The following is a 25,419-nucleotide window of genomic DNA, read 5'->3' on the forward strand; positions in this document are numbered from 1 at the left end:
TTCAGGTATTATTTCTGGAATGGTGAGTTTTTCATTTTGACCTTTTTTTTTGTCAAGATGTTGAAATATTTTCTTTTTCCATTTAATTTCTTTTGGCCAAATTGTTTTTTTTTTTTCTGTTTGTTCTGATCTTCATAATGAAACCATTCCTCCTTCTTTATTGGTAACCAAACATGCAAATTAAAAAATCATTTTACAAACAAAACTTAAAATACATCCACATATTCTGCAATATATAAACAGTAATATTTCAAACCTTCTCACTAAATGTTCGATGCACCATACCACCAAATCATGGTAGCACAATGTTTTAAAAATAAAGAATATCAGGAGATCAATATTTTAGTTTTTTTTTTCACTGAAATAGTCCTGCTATTAATATCATAGCAACATATATTTTTTCTGAGTTCACAAATTTCCCAGAAAAAGACATTTTTTCATCCTGAAGTCATGTACAATGACATAAAAGGGTACAAAAAGCAGGCCATCCTAATGGTTGAGAAGTCTCGCCCTTACCAAATTGAAGCAGAGATACAGGAAAGGGCTGGTGGATGATATGACCTAATCATACCTCATCATTATCTCGTTATATTGTTAAATACCGTGTGTAAGTACTAATAACAAAAATATAGATATTTCATCAGCATTGCACATTCACACAGGGCATTATGGATAGCGCTCTTTACCAAGGGCATTTCAAAGGAAAGGAATGGGGAAAAATATCTACAGCTCTATGAAAAACATATGCCCCTTTCCTGACAGGCATTAATAGGGGGTAATTCTTATTTAGAAATGCTGGGAAAATAACCGTTACTGATGGGATGGTGAAGTTTTAAATACATTGCTATAAATAAGGATTTTAGAAAGGGACAGAATACTTTCTCAAACTCAAAAATAAAATCACAATTTTTAAAAAAAAAAAGGGAAACCATTTTGTCCCCAACTTCAACATTGAAATGGCTACCATGTAATAAAAGGTATGAATAGTCATTCCAAACTGCAACATGTACAAAATTTACACAGAAGCTCAACAGAGGGAGGCATGTATCTTGTACAAATCCAGCACACAGCTGATTATGTAAGGCAAAATAATGTAAAACCAAAAACCATACATTCAGAACAGCACTATACACAAGTCAAGTGAAAACAATGTTTTCTACCCATCCTGTTCCAAAGATCTCTTTGGTATGGGATGAAATAATGCAAGTTAGGGATTCCTTTAAGCACTTTACAGAATAACTAACTGTGCCTCCGTTTCCATGGATACTGTATTTACACGTAGTGGCACAACAAGCATCAGGGGTAACTGCAATGATAATAGTGGCTATTCAAGCAAATAGTTTGAGTAGCAATATAATCTCAACTGACTTAATTTTCAATGCCACATTTAAGTTTTGCCTTCAATGCTAATCAGGATGTTGTCACCTGCTAGCTCACTATAATATTAAAATAGTTTGGAGCAGGTGCACACTAAAGAAACATAAGGAGGAAGAGGAAAAAAACAATGTTTTGAGTCACAAATCTTGTGTTACAGCACTGCAATGTAATGAAGTGAAACCAGAGCAGTTTGTGATCCTGATGTTTCAAACCGGTTCATCGGCAAAGAGATTAATTATGCAGTTATCAAAACTGTGTGGATGCACTTGCACTTGGCGCAATATACATCTACACTCAACAAAATATGTTTTCCTTCAGTCAGTGAATACTGGTTTAGACGGTTTGACCTGACAGCTTTGCCTCCGACCCCCACCCACGACATAAAAATAAAATTAAAGATAAAAAGCCAGATGAATTTATTTATTCCATCGTCTCCACGAGCGGCTTTCTCCATCTTCGTCCTCATCGTCGTCGTCCTCCTCCTCCTCTTCATCTTCAGCGAGGAGGGAGGAGCTAACATGTTCCTACGGAAACAACAAGGACACCAATTTAATTACACAACCACAAATATACACACACACACACACACACACACACACAGTATTATACGATGTGTGCGTTTACTCCCAGGTATTGGGTGTGTAGTTTTAAAGACGCACCGTTTTGGCCTCCTCCTTTGGATCCTCCTCTGAGGGCTCGGAGGACACGGAGGGTCGTTTGGCCGTGTACCAGGAGATCTCCAGAAAGCGGCCCTTGAACTTGGACCCTTGATTGGCAGCCTAAAAACCAGAATCAAAGTGAATGGAACTGGACAAACAGGTACCTTCAAAACTTTGAAATGACAACAAGACAAATATGAGTTTTGGGGAATGGGAATAAAATGACTTAATAGACTGATTAATAGTAAATAATTAAGAAAAGGAGAGAGTTCAGGAGTTGAAGGAAACATACGCTCTCTGCCTCGCTCCGCGACTTAAAGGTCATGACAACACTGGTGGCGTCCTGATCACGGAAATCCTCGACTTCACCAAATTTCTGATACACAAAGAAAACCAAAAACATGTTAACAACCCGTAAATAGCTTACATTAAAATAACGTTTCCAAAATGATCTTGATGGCACTATTAAACTCTTAATAGAGCGAATGGCTCTTCTGCTGCACTCTGAGCAGGGTCGTATCGCTTGTAATAGGACTAAACAAGTTGCTAGCAGCAGGTAGGAACACCAAATTTCTCCAGCCACTAGTAGGCGCCAGGTGAAGTTAGCCAGCGAGCAATCAAATGATGACAATAAATGTCTGATCATGAAAAGTTGCAGATTCCTCAGTTTATGTTCGTATGCAAAGTAATTCAAGTAGCCAGCATGGAAGTTAGGCTACTATTCTTCTTCTGATTCCAGTTCTTGCAAAAACGATGACTGCCAAACCACGATAAATGTCTTATCGTGAATGTGTAATTTACTTTCATTGCATCAAGTTCTGAAGATAATGTTCACTATGCACACGTCGCAGCATAAGTCACTTTTTAAGTTAAGTCAAGTTAGCATCACTGAGTGCAAAAAAGACGAATTGAGTGGCAGCATTCCATTTGAATCTCCAACAAAAATCTAAATGGGAAAGAGCTGCTATGCTAGGCCTAACTGTACAAATAAATACGGACTGCTGTCCACTGATCCCCTCAATATCGTGTCTACATTTATCGCGCTGTAGTGATATCAATTGGACAATTGCGCTATTGAACTGTAGGGGGACCCCGAGCAATTACTTGTTAGTGCTGCTTTAAGATGGCAAAAATTAGATTTCTGCTACATGAGAGCTAACTAGAAGTTAACTACTCAAGTTACCTTTGTATAGCTCCCATGTAGCAAACTACTACTTAAAGAAAAAAAGTATTAGTGTATATATATATATATATATATATATATATATATATATATATATATATATATATATATATATATATATATATATGCCGCCTTTTACCATGAAGTGTGGCCTCAGTTCGTCCTTCTCCTCCTGCGTGACACCTTGGATGACAAACGCCCGTGGCCGGTGGTCCACCACCATGTGGTTGCCGCCGCCTCCTCCTCGACCCCCTCCGCGGCCTCGTCCTCGGCCCCTACCACCCCGTCCGCGAGTGGGGGGAGCCAACGTCGGCCGTACCGGCGCCACCGTTGCTGTGGTCGCAGACGCGGCCGGGATCAGCCCCATACGTGTTGCCTGGGGACAAACGGCATGTTGGTTAATGCTAAAACAGCTTCTGGGTTATAACTATAAGAAAACAAATATGACACACACATACACCCTGTCTGACTGTGTGAATCTACTTTATGTTGCCGTTTTAGTGTGAATATTAATTTATAAACAGTATCCACCTTACCATTGCAATCTCTAAGCTGCTTTCCCTGGTTTACCCGAAATTAACTGCTGTAATACACTCCTTAAACTGTCTTATCAATTGTAATCAATAACAAAAAAAAAAAAAAAAAAAAACACGACACCAACTGCATAACTTTTCACAGGCCTTCACTGTTATGAAGCATGCATGGCCTTTGAAGACTTTTCTTGAGAACGGCGACCAACTCCCACCACCAAACACATCACACACAACCCCTCCCCATTAATTGTCTTCTCTCTCCTTTCTTACAAGGAACATCAGCTCAAAGTTTAATGCCATGTAATGCAGGAGCGTTGGGCTGCTGCTGGAGCCGGCTCGTTGAGCGAGGGTCCTCTGGGCTTGGTAAGTGCCTGTAGTTTAATGTGCTGGAGAGGGGTAAGCCCATGCATATTTTACACACACACACTAATTTAAGCACACCAGTGGTGGAAAAACCATGCTCCGTCTGTATATTTGTGTGTGTGTGTGTGTGTGTTAGTACGTTTAAGTGTGTGTGTTTGAGTGTGACAAAGAGGTCTTCCTTGTTAGTGATGCATGTGCAGGGTGACTACATTGGTAGAGTGCTATGGCACATTTAGATTTGTTTTCCTCATATTTAGAACTCCGCATAAGCTATGCCGTAGGACATAAAAAGAAAAGGCCATGACCATTGTAGTATGGAGTGATACCGATATAGACATGTGGGCCCTGGTTTTAGGAGTGCAAAGATAATAGAAAGGGACAATAACGACACACACACACACACACACACACACACACACACACTTTCAACACTGCAGTTAGTGCAGTTCTCCATGTTTCTCTGTGTTTAGCACTGGAGTTTTTCGGAAGTTCTGGTTCGTTCAAGTTCATCATCTGGCCCCAACCTCAGTTTGTAGTGACCCTGCACTTACCCATAGCCAGGGGTGGGTAGTAACGCGCTACAAGTAACGCACGAGTAAAAAAGTACTTTTTTCATGGCATGGCAAACTTTCCATATTCCTCTTTCAAAACAGTACTTCTACTTTTACTCAAGTACATTTTTGAGCCAGTAATCTACTCTTTACTTCGCTACATTTTCAACACTTGTCTTCGTTACAAGTACAAGTTTATTATCGGAGGAGAAAGTATCTGAGGGATAAAAGCGCACCTCTCCCTCGGTCTACAACGGCGTGGGAGAAAAGAAACAGGGCTAAGAATGCATTGCTACGTTTCCCCGGCGATTATAAAAGTAATGACTGGCCTTCCGGTATGTAGAATCAATCAGATCACGTTGTAGCCTACTACATGAAAGTAGATGTTCTATATATCGAACAGCTCATTTAATGCAATTACGCCCTGCCAGCTGCTGCATCTTCTGGTAAGACAGCATAGCAATGAGATGAGAGGTATATGACAGGACACGGAAACTTTCGCCTATATTAATTTCTGGCATCGTTCAACAATCACGTCGGACAAGGCAAGTAGGCCTACAAATTCATATACAAGCAAAGTAAATGCCTCAGAAATCGAGCACACAAGTTAGAAAAAAACTAGCATTCGTTTATGTAGCCTCAATGTTGCAGAACATGACAAAGACTGAGAAAACAGATAGCCTACTCTGTCGCTCTGTCCGAGTGGATATGCCTAGGCTATATCCTAGCCTAAATGTAGCCATTGTTTTTAGGTTACATATGTATGTGGTGAAGTTATAACCAGACTTCCATCAATGCAAAGCAGAAGAATCAGCTGGCAATGGATTTGAAGTGACTACTTTTCAACCCGTAGCCACTTAATTAGGGCTGCAGCTATCGATTCTTTTTGTAATCGATTAATCTAGCACTTTATCGATCGATTAATCGGATACATTTTTTTTTGCATTTTTACACAACCAAAACACAATGCATAACGAAAATGACATGGCTGTAAAATGATCAAGCAATTGGCACAGAGGTATTTATTCTAACTCCAACATTAGGCTACAAAACTAAGCCCATTTATTGCAATTTACCCATTTAGTGTTTTTAAGTGCCATCAATTAAATAATGTTCAAAATGCTCTCTGTAAAATTGCAGCCTCTTGTGCATGACTTAGCTGGGCGAACAAAGCTGCCCATACTATGTTGTGAAGTGCTGGGAGGGAGAAGAGGGAAAGCAATTTAATGTATAGCCTACAACAAGTTTCATGCTGTAATCTAGACCTGACATCAACATAAATATCTGTTTTATGTAGATTTCTACACCTGCAGCATTTACCATTAGGCTACTAACAAATAATGTTACCATTAGGCTACTAACAAATAATTTTACCATTAGGCTACTAAAAAATCATTTCTGGGGTGAGCCAATTTGCTATGGTAACCTAGCAACCTGTGTGTGCACGCGTGCGGTGCGTGAGGAAAGATGAGGGTGCATGCATGTGTGTGAGGGGTTCTTTTTTAGGCATACTGTCTTGCAATTGAACGTGAATAAGTTTACTTACTTAAAAACATCAAAGCTAAACAAGCCATCACGACATCGCTACAAATACAGTATGATTAAAATCAGCCAACATCAATGTAGGCTATAGGCTACGTAGATAGATGATAGATAGGCTAGATAGATTGATAAATAGCCTAGCCTACTTTATTGACGCTTGGTGAAACAGCATGAAGTAGCATGAAACAGCATGAAGTGGATTTATGGACATCTTGACTCCACCATCGCGCCAGCTAAATTCAGAATGTACGATTCACGCGCTAGTGGTGTGCTTCCTGAACAACGGTCCGTGTGGAACAATCAGATCCCTGCGCGTCATAGAAATTTAACGAGGCTTCGAGGCAGGGTTTTTGCCTCGAGTAATTTTTGTAATCGAGTTATTCGAGGAACTCGATGAATCGTTTCAGCCCTACACTTAATGCTTATTCTGGCTATGACAAGATAGCCTACACAAGTGTGTCAGATAATATTAAAGTACAGTGTTTCCTCTATGTTTATTTCAGCATGGCGGCCCCCCAGTTTAATTAATACCGCCAGAGTATCAGAATCAGGGCAGACGCACATTTGCTTTTTAAATAATCCTGCAACGTATCCTCCCCTGCTGGCTGCCGCTCACATTGCGATTTAACAATAAGTAGCCTAAACTAGTCAGAGGTTATTATTAGGGATCGACCGATATGGATTTTTTAGTGCCAATAACGATACCCATTTTTTTCCATCAGCCTTAGCCGATGACCGATACAGGCTGCCGATTTTCTTGAACCGATACTGCTTTTATTTTGCTCCCTCAATTTACATCAAACAAATGACATAATTACACAAATTATGATAACAAATGTTATAAGTCTCAATTTAAAAAAGGAACATTTATTGAACTTATGGATGGGTGCACTGCATATGGTTAACTGTGCAAGGGTAAAATGCTTTCATCAACATCTTACAACACAGCCTTGATGATGCATTGCTTGCGGACATATTATAACACATAATTCAGGTCATCACAAAATGTCCTTTGTCAAAACATTTAAATAATTTAAGAAAACAATAAGCCTGAAAAGTAGCTATTGAAATAAAGTGCTTGATTTGTAATTTAAGACTGCATGGTTTAAATTTTTCTATGTCTATATTTTTCTAAAAAAAGCTGCCAGATGTGTCAACCACAGAACATAAATCAGCAGAGGAAAATAACGTGGTGTCAGATGTTTCTGTTCTAAACGGCATCAACGTTAAAAGGTATAAAAACATCTCTCTCAAAGTTTGAAAAGCACTCCTTCAGGTAGCGCAGCGCTCTCATATCGCTGTGATGCGTGTGTCCCACTGAGTGAGAAAGACCAGACGCACACACAAACCTCTGTTTGGTAGCTGACGAACCACCATTGAACTGAATTGATAATGATAACGTTAGCAAACGGCTCTAAACGCATGAGGCATACACGGTATGTCTGGTACATGATAAACGTTAACACGAATTAATATTCAACTACGGATAACACGTCTCATTATTAAAGCTCTGATATCACTGCGATGGCAACTCCGCCCAGCTCGAAGAGAGAGGGGGAGGGAAACACACACACCACACGCGTCCAAAACTCAGCCAGGTGGTCGCTGAATAAAACTCCCACAAATATCACGGAACAACGTCGGCATTACTTCATCATATGATTAACCAGTGTTCGTAACAGCTACCGCTACCGCATGCATACGGATAGCCTACAACTTAGCTATTTGCAGCTCCCTAAATACAATGGCAAGCAGTTTTATAGACGAGGCATTCAGGGAGGGAGACACACACACACACCACACGCGTCCAACACTCAGCCAGGTGGTCGCTGAAAAAACTCCCACAAATACCACAGAACAACGTTGCCATTACTTAATCATATGACCAGTGTTTACCGCTACCGCATACATATGGATAGCCTACAACTTTGCTATTTGCAGCTCCCATAAATACAATGGTAAGCAGTTTTGTAAACGAGGCATTAAGCATTAAATAAAGTAGGCCTACCTATCTATCCATCATTCGCGTTTTCCATTTGGACCCACAAACTTGCTTCCATTTTCAAAGTGTATGCAATATTTCAGCTAAGTCAAACAGTTAAAAGATGCTTTGAAAGTTTAAAGTTTACTGTTGTCTAGAGCAGGCTTTCAGCACTCTGCTAGTGGGGGAGGGGCAGTCTGCACGTGAATTGCAGCATCTCCAGCAACACAGAGCTGCCTGTGGACGCCTGTATATAAATAATGCGGAGAAAAAAACTATCGGGAAACGCAGCCGCTTATCGGCCGATGCCGATACACGTAAAAAACGCAAATATTAGCCCAATATATCGGCCGGCCGATATATAGGTCGATCCCTAGTTATTATGGCCCGTCCAGTTTCAGTTCACATATATTGTATTGATGTAGCCTATTTAAAGCATTAACTTCTCTTCTCAGTGTGTCCTCTTCATTTAGCAGTGCCACTGCTTCAGAATTAGGGGAGATGCAAAATATTGTCCGTAAGCATAGTAGGCTAAATGCCCTCCGCTGGCTGCTGAAAATTGCAGTTAATGAATAAACAGCAATGCTAATCCGAGGTACCTGTCTAGTTTTATTCCATAAATATATTGTTTTTATAGACGTTAGTGGCATGCGCCATCAAGAGCTTCCATGTGTTACGCATGTTTGTCAACATCGCAAAAAACTACAATTTTCACACAACTTGGTGGAAAGGTGTAGCACAGGCCAAGAAAAACCCATCAATTTCTGAAGCTGATCGTATAAAGTATTTCCCACATCGTAGTCTATAGGCCTAAGCTCGCCCGCAACAACAGCAAAAAATATAGCTGCAAGCAGCAATGAGGGGGCCAAGCAAAAGTTACAAGGCAAAATGCATTTTTGCTAATTGCAGTGACCCTAGAGGTCAAAGGTCACAGAATTTCTTCGGCATTCACCTGATGGGGTCATGAGTCCATGTACCAAGTTTGGTTTTGATACATGCAACGACTGCTGAGATATGAGCTCACTTCCTGTTTGGCGGCTTCGCCACAAATTTCAATTGGATGTGACGGGCGAACGCTTCTATCAATTGTTACAGAAATAAATGAAGTGACAAGGCATGGTCTGAAGATGGTCTGTGCCAATTTTGGTGAAGATCAGATGAAATTTGTGACCTGTGCAAAATTGTTGGTGTTTTTGATCAAATCAAATATGGCGGCCGAATAAATTATATTGATGTGAAAAGTTGCCCTCAGTTGACCTAAGGACCTTTCACAGTATTACCAGACACCACTAGTACAATTTAATTCTAAGCACAGCAGCAGCTACAGGCCAAAAGGCATGTTTGTGAATTACAGCGCCCCCTAGAGGTCAAAGGTCACCAAATTTTTGAGGGTCCTCCTGATGGGGTCATGAGTCAATGTACCAAGTTTGGTTTTGATACATGCAAGGGTTGCCGAGATATGAGCTCACTTCCTGTTTGGCAGCTTCGCCGCAAATTTTGATTGGCTTTTACGGGCGAACGGTAATACTTCCGAAGACAAAAAGAGATAACTTTTGTGAGGCTTGGTCTGAAGATGATCTGTGTCAAATTTGGTGGGAATCAGAGAAAGTATGTGACCCCTGATACATTTTAAGTGTTTTTGATGAAATCCAAAATGGCGGAAAATCCATCATGGCGGAAACGTCATAGGGTGCGTTGAACTCAGCTTGGTCCAAGGATTCCAACAATACCTGACTTTTGAAAATCGGACCAACGGGTCAAAAGTTACGTGCATGAACGCACGTCCAACTTTGGCCTGTTGGTGGCGCTAGAGGGTTCGAGTTGCTGACATGAAACTTGGTGACATGAATCATGGGACCGTCCCCAATCAGTGTGCCAAATTTCCCAACTTTTTACCATACGGTTCTATGGGCTGCCATAGACTCCCATTGCATATAATACTAATAATAATAGGAAAACGTAGAAACACAATGAGGTCCTCGCAGCTTCGCTGCTTGGCCCCCAATTAAACTGGAGAGGATGTCTCTGCGAAGACACCGCTGTTACATTAGATGCGCACTCAATTGCGAATCGACGCAGTAAAAAAGCAACGACTGCTGGTAGTAAACAAAAACATTTTGTATGCACTCGCAGTGATGGTCTAATGTGAATCGCGGACTATAAAGTAAAGGAGATTTGCACCAAATAAAGGCAGTGTTGTGGGTTGTGTTTTTACAATGTGTTAAAACTTCATTTCTGTCATAAACGAAGTAAGCTAAGCGTTTCTCCATTGTCAACGTGAACTACCGGTATGTTCAAGCGTTCAAGTGACAATGTGGTTTAATGCATGGGTTAACATGACGTGAGTCAGACAGAAGATGGGCCTGTCTTAGTTCCTGAATCCTGTCCCTCTCAAGTCACATTAGGCTAAATGGTGTGATTAGCAACTAGAATAAAAAAAAAAACAACATCCCGCGAGTGACACCCGACCAGTTTTTTTATACTAACCTTAGGATAGGCGTAAAGGATAGGCCTAGGCCATCAAAATATAATAAAAAAATTAAAAATAAATAAAAAAATTACTTGTTACTTAAGTAATTTATTAACAAAGTACTTTTTTACTTTTACTTGAGTAGATTTCTTAGATGGTAATATAGTTGTACTTTTACTTGAGTATAGATTTTCAGTACTCTACCCACCCCTGCCCATAGCACAATGGGCACTCAAAAACTAGAGATTCACCAATATGGAATTTTAGGGCCGAAAACGATAACCGATATTTATCGGTTTGTTGTGGCCGATACCAATGCAATAACAGATAATATTGGGACACTCTTGAATTTGTGAAAAGTGAAGGGGACAACATTTAATAAGCAGCATTTAATTGCAGCCAATTTACCTACCACCAATGACAGACAGAACTCATCATGATAGGCCTGTCCTCAAAGGTACAACAGCAAAAACTAGTCAACAAAATAGCAAGTGATGTGGCTTCTTTAAGGTGAACGTGGCATTAGTGAGTTCATGCCAGGGACCAGCGAGAGAGTACACGCAGACAGCAAGAAGTTGGCAACCAAATTAGAGTTTGAGAAGCACTTATGCATAGTTTTAACTGCTGGTCAGTGAATACAGATGCAACTCCTTGGATTAAAGCTGTATCTTGTGCCTGTCTGTGTTAGCCCCGAAGTTCCTGATGATTCATAATGACCCGGCTACTATCTGGAGCTGAAGCAGGAATGGTTAACATTCCACATTACAACACCCATGAGAACAAAACGCAAATATATTACTAAAATACAAATTACATTTATCAACTAAATTTAGAGTCATCCCTCCAAGGAGTTTTTTTTTTTTTTTCCCCCCAACCAGCACTGTAAATTGCAGACACACCAGTACAAGACGGCACTGCGGCTCACCTCAGCATGCAGCTCGGCCAGCTTCCTCTTGAGTGTTGCCGTGTCCTCGCCAGAGCCAAGCTTCATGTGGATGTCCAGCTCAGTGTCCAGCAGCTCCTTCTGGGCCTACAGATGTGGCATCACACAGATCATACATCACGTTAGCGTAGCCCAGATTTACTTCATACTGTTCACTGCAACTCACTCATTTTTGTAGGGCTCATTTCATAGTCCTTGAGAAATGAAATCATATGCAGATATAACAAACAACAACAACAATAATAATAATAATAATAATAATAATAATAATAATAATAATAATGAGCCGTCTTGGCTGCCCCCTTTAAATATCAATTTACATGTTTAATTTGGCACTAAACAAGTACGGGAAACTCAGTTCAGAGGAGTCTGGGGGGCAGCCACAGCCCTGTCAGGGTTTGAGGGAGAGACAGACACAGCATCTCAACCCTGGGGGGTGGGGTGGGGGTCAGGGGCTCTTACATCGGTCTTGTCCTTAGGCTGGTCACTTTTGGGTGGAGCCTGCGGCGTGGTGCCAGCGGGCCGCTGGAGAGCCACGATCTCCGTCTGCAGCGCCGAGATCATCTCCGACAGGCCGTTCAGCGTCTTGATGATGCTGGCGCGCTCCTCCGGTTTCATCGTCCGGTTGGTCTCCAGACGCGCGATCAGCACCTGACCAGTGGAGGGAGGGGAAAAACCCCAGTGTGAGTGACCGAGCAGATGAGCGGAAAGCATTAGATCAGAGAGTCTGCACCCCCCCCCCCCCCCCCCCCCCGCGCCTGCATCCCCCCCCCGCGCCTGCATCCCCCCTGCGCCTGCTTCCCTCTTTTTTCTACTCTTTCTTCAGAGCGGGTTACTAGCTGCCTATGGTGATCATTCATAAGGTAATATTATAATGATTACTACTGATTAAAAGATTTGCAACATTTCCATTACAACTATAATGGATACTCCACAAAATTGCAATAAAACCACACACACACACACACACACACCTACAAGTCCATTATAATAGGAACTCTTCCGAAAAATGTACACCTAATATGCTGTTTATAGTTGCACTAAAGGACATAAACAGAGCAGCTTCTTTTACCTTCTGGCACTCAATCTGCATCTCAAGAATCTCCTGTTTCTTTTTCCGCATCCCTTGTTGCAACTTCATTGCTTCCTGAAATAAGAATAAGAAAAAGTAAACCAGTAAGTCAATGCAACAAACCTTTTATGAGCTTAAGAAGTATTACCAGTCTGGATCTCGTTATCTATGGAATAAGTGAAACTGAAACTCAACAGTTTTGGGGAAAAGCTTCATACAGTTTAATCATAGCTATATAACAAAGGCTTATCGAGGGCTTAAATGAAAAATCCTGACGCACCCCCTCACCAGGTGACGCAGCCTCACCTGCTTCTTTTTTAGGACCTCCTGCACTTGAAGTGCTTTGGCAGTCTTCCCCAGGGACTTTGAGGACGGCTTGAGAACTGTTCGCGTGTATGGCCCTTTCAGATGACTTCCCCCTGCAGATGTTGCAGCCTGGGAAAAGGAGAAGGGGGGGGGTTTGGGGGGTATGTTAACTTCATCAAAACTCATAACCTATTAACACAGTTTTACCTGTACAATTGCTGAACACAATACCATGAATCCTATTCTATACAGACAGAAAATTCTCCAACTCTCCTCCAGGCCACTGTGTTGGTGTTGTGTACGCAGAGGCCCTACTCACCGTGGGCAGCTCCGGGCTTGTGCCCTTCGAGTCAGTCGCCCCCTGGGTGGCCGTGGGCAGCTCTAGCCGCGGTTTGGGCAAGGTGTTATTTAGCACATAGGCCCCTGGGTTGTGCTGCTGCATGGTTGAAAATGGACAATAGAACAAAGAGAACACTAAAGAGGGTGCCACAAGGACAAAAACAACAGACGTATTCTGTCTTTTAGACCACAGAACATGAACTAAAAGCTTTTTCTAGTGTATACTAAATGCTGTGTGTAACACTAATGTTATCTTTGGATAAAAGCATGTGCTAAATACCATGTGCTAAATGCCACAAACACAAGTGCAACACTCTTTGCAGTTACTCCAGTTTCTATTCCATTTCCACTCACAGAATTTCCTCTAACCAATGTCCACAGCCTGTGCTACATAAGCTTTTGTGTGTGTGCGCGCGCGTGTGTGGGGCAGACACACTCACCTTGTGTGTGGGGGCGTGCTGTGGGGCCAGACTGGTGCCCTGGCTGCTCCCTAGGCCCTGCTCCTGCTGCCCCCCGGTGGCCTCGTGGTGCCAGTGCACCCGGATGAAGCGGTTGTTGAACACGGCCTCGGTGCTGGAGATGGCAGCCCGGGCCTCCTTGTTGGACGTGTACTGGATGAGGGCGGCATCCGGGTCACCCCCAAACATTACCTGGGACAGAAACAAGCCAGTCTCTCATGAATGAAAATATAAAAATAAGAAAATACAAATAATAATGAAATATTATGTGCAAAATGGTCAAAAGCTCAAAGGATCAGGCCAATGAGGTAAGCGCTACCAAATAATTAGAAAAGTCTTCACTATTTCACTCGTAACAAAGAAGGTGGAGACTAACCCTATGCAGGTCTTTAGCTAAGGCAACCTAATAACAAGCAGTGAAATAAAATAAATCAGTCACGGTTTACAAGTAAAAACACCTTTACTTACCTGAATATTTACAATAGTCCCAAACTTGCTGAAGTGCTCGTTTAACTTGGTAATGTTGTTGAGATCCCGTGGGATCCGGCGGACCTCCAGTTTAGTGTTCATGTAGTGATTCTTCTTAGGGAAGTTGGGCTTATGTTGGGAGTTGAAGTTTGGCCTGAGGAAGGAGGAACACAATCTTTAGAAAAATCTCATCAAAACAGCGCTCACAACTCCCAATGATTTCCCCCTCAGCTTCCCCTCGTTCCCTTTAGTGAGATTTGCTAGTGAAGGAAAGCAGCTGCACAGAAAACTTCTGATTCATTCATCAAAGCACCTTCGCTGCTATAGCGTGTGCATATTTAAGGATCTGTTTGACCGTCCTTAGGCTTGCCTTTAGCATGTCACAACACACACAGGTGTCCACACTCACTTGTCCATCCAGGGCTTCTTGGGGGGATGGGGGCCGTCTGTGGAGCTCAGCGGCCTCTTCCTGCTCTCTGCGTCGGAGCCGAACCACGACTCGCTGGTGGACGCGCTGGTCACCGAGGGCTCCGTCTGGATCACGATATTTGCGGCTATAAAGAAACGTTGTAACGGCAATTTTATTGACATTATCCAATAACGCACAATTTGTACACAAATATTTTAAGACATTTTCTATTAACCAACTGTATATCACAACTTAGAATTAAGGTATCCGAATCATATACATTTCAATCCATTCATTGTTAAAAAGAATCTTTGAGATATTGCAGGAGAGTTGAATTTGGTTTGAATGAGCATGGCATATGTGGGGAAGTTGACTGACATTCGGTACCTCGCGATCCCTGGCCTTCTCCGGAGGTCAGGCCTATAAGATAGGGCCTCTGTGTCTGGATCCGTGGGATGAACTGTCGGTACTGTGGTCGGCTGGTGAGACCTGGAGACTCTGGATTATACGCCTCTGAGTCGTATGAATCTGACCAAAGGGGAGGAAAGGGAAAAGATGGGTTGGCTATTTGGGCGACCATTTGAAATAAGCAATGCCTGTAATTTAAACAACATTTTTAAGCAACAAAACCTTGACACTCCCAAACCAACTTAGGGTTACTTTCTGCAGATTTCATCAAGTTAATCTTAAGACTATAATGAATGATTTCATGGGGAAAAATTATGAAGGAAAATCAGTCCCAGATTTATTACCAAAGTAAATAAACTTGTTCTCTGAACTTCTATACAGGCTAGAAAGATCAGTTTCACATATCCTGTTATAATTGTATTACATTGTGATATACTGTATCTGTACCATTGAGAGAAAGAACTGTCATACAACTTCAATTTTATGCAGTTAAAATAATATTTTTACTGTTGAAGTAACCTTAAATGAGGATTGACATAATTAAGACCTATCTAAACTTATTTATGACCTAGCGCATTAAATGTTTAACATATTTAAGATTTTTTTTAAGCCCTAAAATTCATAATATTCAATTTGAGACTTTTTAACACCCTGCGGAAACCCTGCCAACCCCCCACCCAAAAGAAGTTCTACTGACCATGTCAAAAAGCCCAATCCTGTCCAACCCAATGAGAATAGCATAGGTGCTTACATTCCGAGAGAGAGTACTGAAGGTGGACAGGCAGAGAGGAGGAGGAGCAGGAGGAAGAGGGGGGTGCAGGGGGAAGAGGAGGAGGAGGAGGGGGAGGTGGAGGGGGAGGAGGAGCAGCAGTGGGAGCAGGAGGTCCCACTCCAGGAGGGGCCAGAGCAGAGGAGGAGGAGGAAGAGGAGGAGGAGGAGGAGGAGGAGTTCCCCGGTGGAGGAGTGTCTGTGACAGTGGCCGTGATCAGCGGGACTCCTACAGGTGGAGACACAACCCACACTGACTCAGAATGAGCCCAGAGTGAGTGAGGACTGACCCCAACCCACACACCCTCCACCTCAACCACGCTGTGCACCTCCGCTCACTACACCCAGTTCTATCTTACTCCAATTTGGAATTGATTAGGACCAGGTTTTGGTTTAGTGTAATGTCAGCACCTGAGGCTATTACTTCTATGCTTAAAAACATGCAAAAGGCCTATACGAGCCAAAATGTGGGTATGGAAAACATACTTTGTCGACGTGTTTCTAATGCCAGCTTGGAAAATAGTGTCTATCTACAGTCGATGGTTCTAGTCAACCACTGACTATTAAAAAGGCCTTAAGCACGTTTTTTAGCATGTAATAAAAATACATTTCTATTTCATACACTTCTGAATCCTTTACAAATCATTCTAAAAATTCAGAATTGACTACTTCACCTAAATCATGTTCATCTACACAATTACTATACCTCAGCATCTCAAACAAACAGACAATGTGTAACAATATGTCAGCTGATGAACCCTTTTCTAAATGGACAAAAAAAAAAAAAAAAAAAAAGCATCTATGCTGCATCCATGTTGAACACACCAGCAAATAGCATGACTACAATCTCTAATGGCCCAACACAATTCAACATGTCCACACTAAAGTTACTCACCAGGCATGGGGAAGATCCCTGGGATGGGCGGCTGCACGTGCAGTGGAGGGGGCATCCGGATGTTGGGCGGGGGCTCAGTCATGGGGGGCATGGGCATACGGGGAGGGGGCATCCCTGGTGGAGGGGGCGGGAACGGAATCATGGTGGGCAGAATGACGTCGTCCACGATTAGAGGGTCATTTCCATGGTCGAACGGACAGAGGTCACCAGAAACGCAGAAGCCTTTCTCTAAAGACATGAGAGAGGTCAAGCGTTAAGGCATGTGCTCTGGAATGAATTATTAAGAATGCAAAAGCTAGCCCTCATACTGATATATAGAAATACAATTAATTGAAACAACTTTATCTTTCAGCACTTTTAGAAGAATACAGAAGTTTCACTTTCACTAAGATGAGAAGCTAAACAGGCCTGTTCTCCGAAAGACGTTTTTTTTAAAAAAAATGCTGCCTTCATGCCAACTCCAAAAAAACACACGATCTTTCCATAAACCTCTTTTGCTAACCTTAAAAGCTCTGTGAATTCCCCACACACAGGGCTGGTGTGAAAAATACCCTTGGGCCCCAGAGACAGAAGGGGTATATATAAACACTATCCCCTGATACCCCTTAGCCCATCACAAATACCTCAGGGCCCTAGAGTAGAGACAGTGACACCTAGGTCATTAGTGTTATTTCACATACAAGCAGGTACGTACAAACACACACACACTTAGGAAAACATCAGACTACTAAAAACATCTGAGCTACAATTACAGCACTTGTCACACTGGGCCTCACATTCAAGCAATACCAAACTGAATGCATCATTGTTCTAAAAGCAGAAAGACTTCCATTATTTCATTCGTGACAAGAGGCAGACTCACTCAGCCACATTCAGTCCTATTTCACTATTTGCTGCATTTGACATTATGCTAGAATACCATTGTGGGAGAGAACTGCATGGTTTAAATAGGCTACATGTTCAAATAAGTAATAGCCATGCCTCTGTACGAAATATACAGTAAATATTACTAGAAAACAAAGAAAATTCAGATGACCAGATTTCCACTCCTGGTATAACTGGCCCAGATGACACAACAGAGTTTCCTGAACAGTTTTTAAAAGCTCAAAAATATCTCCCTAGTCCATTAGTGGAAACCCCCCAAATGCAAACAATACAGCAGCATTCTCACAAGTCAACCCAGTACATGGGTCAACAATAACATCAATAGGGTAACTTCCTCATCAAACATTGTGCAACATCAGACCCATGACAACCTATATATGTGTGGAAGGAGATACCAAGAGGAACAAGTGTGTGTGTGGTGTGTGTGTGTGTGGTGTGCGTGTGCGTGTCTTTGCTCACCGTCGTAGTCTCTGCAGCGTTGCTTCTTGGAAGGGCTGGCGTCCACCGACTTGCTCTTGTCTTGACTCAGGTAGAAACTGGACCAGCTCTCCGTCGTGTTGTCGGGCTGACGAGCTGGCGTTGCCATGGAGACGGAGACGGGGACCGCCGGGCCTCTTGAGGAAGACGATGAGGAGGAGGTGGAAGAGGAGGAGCAGGGGGGGAACTTGTGCGGAGGGGGATTCATGTTGAGCAGGTAGGGGGGAGGAGGAGGAGCGTTGCCCATGGGGGCAGCGGTGGGGATGTAGGCACCCTGCTCCTTCCTCTCTTGCTCAAACTTGGACCAGTGTTCTGAGGGAAAAATAAATATGCACACATTTAACAATGATGTCAATCCCCAAAGGGCAGCCAGAGGTTTAAGGAGAGTAGATTTCAAAAAACACTTTGGTAACGGTCCGTCCATAGCTTCTGTCAGACACATCATTTATAGATAGCCCGCATGCAACTTTTTGGCATAAAATAGAACAAAACCAGAACTCTTACATCTAGCCTTCAACCTTACTCAAACTCCTCGGTACTACCTTTTTATGCTCCTCCACATATCTTCATCTTTCTCATGGCCTTTATCCATCAATCCATCACTTTGTTTTTTTCTGGCAACTTCCTTCTATATCCTTTAAACTCTAACAGGGACCTACCATACATTTCCCTTCTTTCCTCCTTCTCCCACTACTAATAGTTGTTATTGTAGTATTTATTGTTACCTAAGGTCTCCTCTGCATTGTAGTAATTATTGTTGTAGTATTAATTGTTACCCAAGGTCTCCTCTGCATTATAGTTTGAATGTTTTCCTCCATTAAGTGCTAAATGAATAAATGTAATGTAAATGTTCTTCCATCCATTTTTCTCTTTCACTCTCTCTCAGTCACTCACTCACCTGCTCTTCTCCGCCTGTCCTGCCTGTCCTCCTCCCTCTCCGGCTCACCTCTCCCGCGTCCTCTGCTCCCGCTGCGGCTTCTGCTGGTGCTCCGGCTCCTGCTGCGGCTTCTGCTCCGGCTTCGCCCGCGGGAGCCCCCTCGCCGTCGCTCGTGCCGCTCGCGGTACGACTCTCCGCCCTTCCCGTGGCGCTCCAGGTCTCGCCGCTTCCAGTCTGTACCTCGTCGCCGGTCATCTCGGCCCCTGAGGGGATGACAAAATCGGCACTCGTTCACATTGTGTCAATCAAGCGCCGCTGCAATCCTTAATGTTTACAGTTACTCTACAAGATTGATATGGCAGAACAATAACGCAAACACAACACACACATACAGACAGACATGCAAGCCCAACACTAGTACCTTCCAAATGACACCATTAGCTGTTCGTACTAGTGCTGCAGAATGCACTTTGCATTTACAAGTACATTTGACAAACCATGTAATGAGTTAGCCTAGCCAAATTCATCCTAGTCATGTGTGCTTCCAAGAACACAAATTGGTTATTCCCATGTCTCACCTTGACTCATTCAAATCTGGGCGGTTCCTCAGTGGACTCCTCCGCCTCCTGACTTCACGTGCATCTTCTGTGTGATTCACCTGGGAAAGACAATACCTTCAAGCTGTGCTCGGATGTGCGCTCACACACTATGCCCTCCTCCATATACCGAACAATGTATTGAGTTCACCAACAACGATTCTATGTTGGTAACACAGTAATGGCAACATTAAACTGCTATGCTTCGGTAAAAAGAATAAATAATGATATTTCAAATTGTATTAATGTGACTTCGGTTTAATCACTTATTTAGACTTGATTTCCTTTAAAAAAAGAGTCATCAGTACCTCCTCTTCCTTGTTTTTTTCCTTCTCATCTGGCTTCTGCACCACTGGTTTAGGCTCCTCTTTGGGTGACTCCTTCATCGGGGGTTTCACAATGTAATTTTTTGTCACTAAACTTTCAAATAGTTTGTCTACAAAACCTGCAGTTTCTGGAAATGAAACAGGGGGAAAAAAACCTCATATCAACTGATTGTAAAATACAATCTAATGAAACGGTTGCAACATCAAAACAGTCCAGCTGCAAGCTACAAAAACATACAAATTAAATAAAATAAAAAACTTGTGAAGTGTAGTGTACTGCATTGCATAGCCAAGTGTACAAATGATTTAATCTGCCTGGAGAGGTTACACTTGTTTTGAAATATCTGATGACCTAACTGAATTACTCACTTGGATTTACTCCGGCTCCTATAAGCTGTGTAAACAATAACTACTCTGGAGCTTTCAGAGTCGCATACTACAAAGCAAGGATACTGGCGTTACCCAGGTAACTTCAGGAGTAACCGCTGATCTCCAAACAATACACTTAAACAATAGCTGCTCAATCCAGTGTTGTTTCAGCGATCAGCTGAGTAAGTATTTAGTCAAACCAATTCACGTTTGTTGACCAATCTACATGGATAGTGAATAATTCATTTTTTAGCTTCTTGGTGACGCATCACCAATACATCCGTAACTAATGTTATACTTTAATGGGAACTAGGATGCTGTGTGAACAGGCTGTTTACAACATTTTCTTATGTTCATTCAATGACAGTGGGTGACCCCAGACAAATCCAACATGCTTTTAGATGGATGGGTACACAAATACTTTATTGATCCTGAGAAAAAGGTAGACATCCAGACTTACTACAGAGAACAGTCACTACGATGGGGAGTTTGCCAGTGGAGTAAGGGCAGTGATAAGCTATGATGGAGTATGTCAATGGAGCTTGCACAAATGGATATCACCATATGCAATATGAAGTGAAAGTGCAGTGCAATGATTGAGTCCAAGAATAATTATCAGTCTATAATATCATTAGGGAACGCCCAACACTGTATCTGGCCTTGACAAAATCATAAAACCAAAACCGTACGCCCCATTTGAGAAGTTTATTGTATCTTAATTCACAAAAACAATTTCATTGTGTATTGTCAGAAAACACTGTTCTTCCTACCATTAAATGTTGAAAAGATAAGAATAATGAAAACACTTCACAAGGATGCAGAGCTAAGCAGCAAATTTAAGGCCTGATTGGCCACACCTGAAACAGTTAATCAAGCCTTTGGAAGGAATCTGATTTAGGCTGTGGTGGCAAATAGTCAAACAAGAATATTGCAGTATATATGCAGTATGGTTGTCTTATGAAGAGGTTAAATGAAATCCAAAAAAATCATAGCTTACAAAAACTCTCAAAGTATAACAAAAGTTGAAAGTTCATGCCTTGCCACCTATAGCTTCAGCAGTATACATATCCTCTCCTTTTCTTAAAGTAGTCAAATTGGATCATCTCTACATCTAAATCGTTATCTTTTTTGTTGATATATAACTATGACATAACTATGATATTTCAACTGCCCCTGTTGATAGCCTGCACCAGGTGAACTAAGTCTTTATGACAGGTCGCATTTCATTGTGACCCATCAGGCTTTATGACAGCAGGTCGCTATTATTGTGGCCTACTCCAACTTATTTCTTTTTAGACGGAGCAGTTTATGACTTGGCAATTAGATGTGTTGACCATTCTTACCTTGTTGAAGGAACACATCAAGTTGATCAGCACAGAGGGCTTTAAGCTCTTTCTCAGGTTTGTCTTTCTTCACTAAAGCCACTACGTAGTTGGCTAACGCAGAAGGGTCAGCATCACATCTGTAAAAGATCAAGTGTTTAATATGAGGGGTTGAACGATATTCAGCCGGAGATGACATCCCTGGCGAAACTATCCTGGAAATTTCCCGCTGTAGATATTATGATGACTGACGTCAGCTAGCGAGATAATCAGTGCAAAATAAAACTGCTACCGGTTTGCCACACGTGTATGCAGTCTGGATAAAGATGCTGTTCTATCTACAATAAATGTTGTTTACTATAAGCACGAGGCGGCCTAGCTAACAGCATATGTTAGCTAGAAAGGCTAACTGTCTATAAATGGATATGGTCTTGGCCTAATGAAAGATTTCACTTCTGCAGTGTTCGTGTATTGCAATCATGTGGGTGCTTTGCCTTACTAAATGAGTGTTACAAGAGATAACCTACGCCTTTACCCACCACATCGATCATGCACATTGTAATAAAATAGACACGCAATTTGAGTTACTCAAACTGAGTTCAAAGATTAACGTTACTGTAATGCGTTGACTAGACGGCAAGTCAGTTCGTCAAACTAACGCTTGCTAGCATAAAAACAACCAATCAGAATCCTTAGATAAACTGGCTAACCAGAATGCTACGGGGCTAGCCAGCTAAAAGAGAAACTGAAGCAAGCGAGCAGAGAGATTCCTGAATTTAGATTTCAGTCATGTCCATATATTAAGAGGGATGTAGTTGTGGATGATGTCAATGATCACATATCTTACTTCCATAACAATATCAAGATTACAGACTCACCACTTTTCCACACACAACGCCAGCTAGATAGTTAGCAACCTTACCAGCTAACGTTAGCTATAACGATGTTAGCGAGAAAGCAAGCTAACGTTCGTGTCAGCTAGCGAGAATGTAAAAAGTCCATCACTCACATTGGTTCCAGGAGTTTCGCAAGCCATGACTTCAAGGCGTCAACATTTTCTATGATCATCGTTACAACGACTTTTATACGGACTACAAATAGACTGCCTTGTTGTATATTCCTACTTTCATCGTCAACAGCTAAAATTATTCAGTTCGGGCCTTTGCTAGTAGCTAACTAGATACCTAGTGGCAGTCACTTGCACGTCGGACAAACTGCTTTACGTTCGAATAGGCATGGCAACATTAACAGGCAACACCAAAGACCAATCAGGTTTTCTCATAAAGGGGCTGTGTGAAATCTACCAATCCTAGCTTCGGATTCTTCAACGAGGAGTAATGTAATCCGCTTGTGGGCTTTTGCAGTTATGCAATACCGACACTGTAGGTAGGTAGGTAGGTAGATAGGCTACAAAGATTATCTTTTATCAGCTATAAAAATAACCTGCGGTGCTTTTTACATTTTAAAAGCTTCGTTAGAGCAGTGAACAATGCTAGTGCTCTCTGTTTGTTTGACCCCCCCTCCCCAAACAACACTAAAAAAATAAAATAAAAACGTTCTATCAAAGTCTCAGTAGGCCTAAGAGGCCAATATTGGTTACTTGACACCAGTGTTGGGCAAGTTACTTCAGAATCGTAATGTATTATGTATTGCTTATTACTGTCATTTCAAAGTAATTCGTTACTTTGGGGCAGCCGTGGCCCACTGGTTAGCACTCTGGACTTGTAACCGGAGGGTTGCCGGTTCTGAGCCCCGACCAGTGGGCCGCGGCTGAAGTGCCCTTGAGCAAGGCACCTAACCCCTCACTGCTCCCCGAGCGCCGCCGTTGTAGCAGGCAGCTCACTGCGCCGGGATTAGTGTGTGCTTCACCTCACTGTGTGTTCACTGTGTGCTGTTTGTGTTTCACTAGTTCACCGATTGGGTTAAATGCAGAGACCAAATGTCCCTCACGGGATCAAAAAAGTATATATACTTATACATTATAATATTACTGTCTCTGAATTGTAAGGCATACTTGCCACAATGTAGGCCTATTCTGCCAGTGCACTTGCAGAATAGTAAAAACTAGTAAAAACGTAATAATTGTATAAATAAATAGCCTGTAAATATCCCCAATTGTTTTCATAGTTCCCAAAGACGTTGCACTGCACCCAATTCAGTTTGCAGATAACTGATCCTTTTGAGTAGCTGTGGAGATGTGATAGCACAGTGTTTCTCAAAGTGTGGTCCGGGGACCACTGGTGGTCCGCGAGCAGACATGATAAAATATAATATCTTGCAAGGTTGAACCAACTTGTATGTAAATCCAAACAGTTCTGCAACATGCCTATGTAAGCTATGCCAGTTTAAATCATATGAATCCTCTGACACAAAAAGGAAGGTGAGGAGGCCTATTGTGTAATATATACGGTTGAAGTAGGTTTACTCTTTCTTTTAGCTAGTGGTCCGTGAGGTTTTTTTTATTGGTTAAGTGGTCCTTGGTCTGAAAAAAATTGAGAAACACTGTGATAGCAGATCAAGTGTGACCTCCTCTTCTTCTCTATTTCTCCCTCTAATTTGCTGTTCTTAATTATAGCAACTTATGGAAATCTGTAAATACCAACTGCAGGCTATTAAAACACCCACAGTCCTATATCTAGATAGATAGATACTTTATATTGTGGAAAATGCATCAAGTAGCTTACTTACTTACTTAACACACTCATAGGCACACCGAACAAGATAAACACTTACAACACTTTAAGTGGAATACAATTTAGATAGTCTATCCAACAGATTTTGGATTTCAGGCAGGGAGCTGACACTGTGATGCAGTATGCATACTGTAAGTGGAAGTGATGCAGTCAGATGTCATGGTAGAGGGTGTGGAGGTAGTGCAAAAAAAGCACTGCAGTGCAAAGATCACAACTGTTGTATTCTTGCTAGACATAGAACCCCCCTCCCGTCCATCCGACACTGCAATAGCTCTGGATTTGTATGTCTAGCAAGAATACAACAGTTGTGAGATTTTTTTTCTGGAGGTTTGTCAGTGAGAAAACATGCAGTGTGCAGAAGTTCCATGCATGCCCTGCAGCAAGGCCACCCTCTGTAAATGTGGTAAGTGGTATGTTTAAATCCTATGCAGTGGGGTGGTGGTAGTGTAGTGGATAAGGAGCTGGGCTAGCGTGCAGTAGCCTGAAAGTTGTCGGTTCAATTCCCGGCTTCCACTGTTGTGCCCTTGAGCAATGCACTTAACCCCAAGTTGCTCCGGGGACAATGTGATCCCTTGTAATATAGCTGACATATGTAAGTCACTTTGGTCAAGAAGTGTCTGCTAAATGTAATGTAAAAGTGGTAATCTCCAATTTGCACTTGTTTTACACATCAAATTTAAGACACATGTGATAGATGTACCATTATGCAAGGCATGTGGGACAGAGAAAAAGAGGGAAGACATTTGTGGGGGGAAATGGGCTGAGTCATATGGCCTAACAAAAAATCTGGATACCTTTGCATACTAGATGTAAAAGAGAACAATTAACTACACAATCCAAACACCAGGTCCTCATGGGCTACAATGATCACGAAATGATGAAAGTCACTGTGACTTTTTAAATTAATAATTTAACAAATTAGTAATTTGTGTATTGCAGGTTGTCAGGGCTCATCAAGTAAAACGGGCCTACTCCTGCTCAATAGGTGGCGGCAATGTACCTGAACTAGATTCTCAGACGAACAAATGAAGAACAAAAACAAGACGGGGAAACATGGCGGCTCCTGTAAAAAAGTGAGTTCGACTCGGTTCGACTATCATTCAATGCATAGAAAAGTAACTTTTTGATTTGTATTCCTTTGAATGGAAA

General features: G+C 42.0%; 2 protein-coding genes across 7 annotated transcripts in view; one reads left to right on the forward strand and one right to left on the reverse strand.

The window, feature by feature from the left end:
- The window catches only part of rbm27 (RNA binding motif protein 27), a 25,928-nt gene continuing 509 nt past the window's right edge, over positions 1–25,419 (reverse strand). The window contains exons 1-21 of one of the 6 annotated variants that reach the window (XM_042093198.1): positions 22,587–22,815; positions 21,599–21,717; positions 19,869–20,014; positions 19,543–19,622; positions 19,034–19,227; positions 18,070–18,399; positions 16,726–16,953; positions 15,814–16,059; positions 15,042–15,182; positions 14,655–14,799; positions 14,246–14,399; positions 13,760–13,969; positions 13,300–13,416; positions 12,981–13,109; positions 12,675–12,749; positions 12,065–12,253; positions 11,585–11,689; positions 3,359–3,595; positions 2,329–2,412; positions 2,037–2,156; positions 1–1,901 (exon numbers count right to left, since the gene is read on the reverse strand). In XM_042093198.1, coding sequence (XP_041949132.1) covers positions 1,794–1,901; positions 2,037–2,156; positions 2,329–2,412; positions 3,359–3,595; positions 11,585–11,689; positions 12,065–12,253; positions 12,675–12,749; positions 12,981–13,109; positions 13,300–13,416; positions 13,760–13,969; positions 14,246–14,399; positions 14,655–14,799; positions 15,042–15,182; positions 15,814–16,059; positions 16,726–16,953; positions 18,070–18,399; positions 19,034–19,227; positions 19,543–19,622; positions 19,869–20,014; positions 21,599–21,717; positions 22,587–22,645 — 3,216 coding nt within the window. In that variant the 5' untranslated portion in view covers positions 22,646–22,815 and the 3' untranslated portion in view covers positions 1–1,793. Of the gene's footprint in view, positions 1,902–2,036; positions 2,157–2,328; positions 2,413–3,358; positions 3,596–11,584; positions 11,690–12,064; positions 12,254–12,674; positions 12,750–12,980; positions 13,110–13,299; positions 13,417–13,759; positions 13,970–14,245; positions 14,400–14,654; positions 14,800–15,032; positions 15,183–15,813; positions 16,060–16,725; positions 16,954–18,069; positions 18,400–18,985; positions 19,228–19,542; positions 19,623–19,868; positions 20,015–21,598; positions 21,718–22,586; positions 22,816–25,419 lie in introns of those variants that run through there. The other 5 variants (XM_042093195.1, XM_042093194.1, XM_042093192.1 and 2 more) reach the window with 5 other exon arrangements.
- nsrp1 (nuclear speckle splicing regulatory protein 1) overlaps positions 21,562–25,419 on the forward strand; it is a 7,014-nt gene continuing 3,156 nt past the window's right edge. The window contains exons 1-2 of the mRNA XM_042093215.1: positions 21,562–21,655; positions 25,210–25,343. Coding sequence (XP_041949149.1) covers positions 25,324–25,343 — 20 coding nt within the window. The 5' untranslated portion in view covers positions 21,562–21,655; positions 25,210–25,323. The remainder of the gene's footprint in view (positions 21,656–25,209; positions 25,344–25,419) is intronic.

Source organism: Alosa sapidissima, chromosome 5 (genome assembly GCF_018492685.1).
Source record: "Alosa sapidissima isolate fAloSap1 chromosome 5, fAloSap1.pri, whole genome shotgun sequence".
NCBI classification, from domain to species: Eukaryota; Metazoa; Chordata; class Actinopteri; order Clupeiformes; family Clupeidae; genus Alosa; species Alosa sapidissima.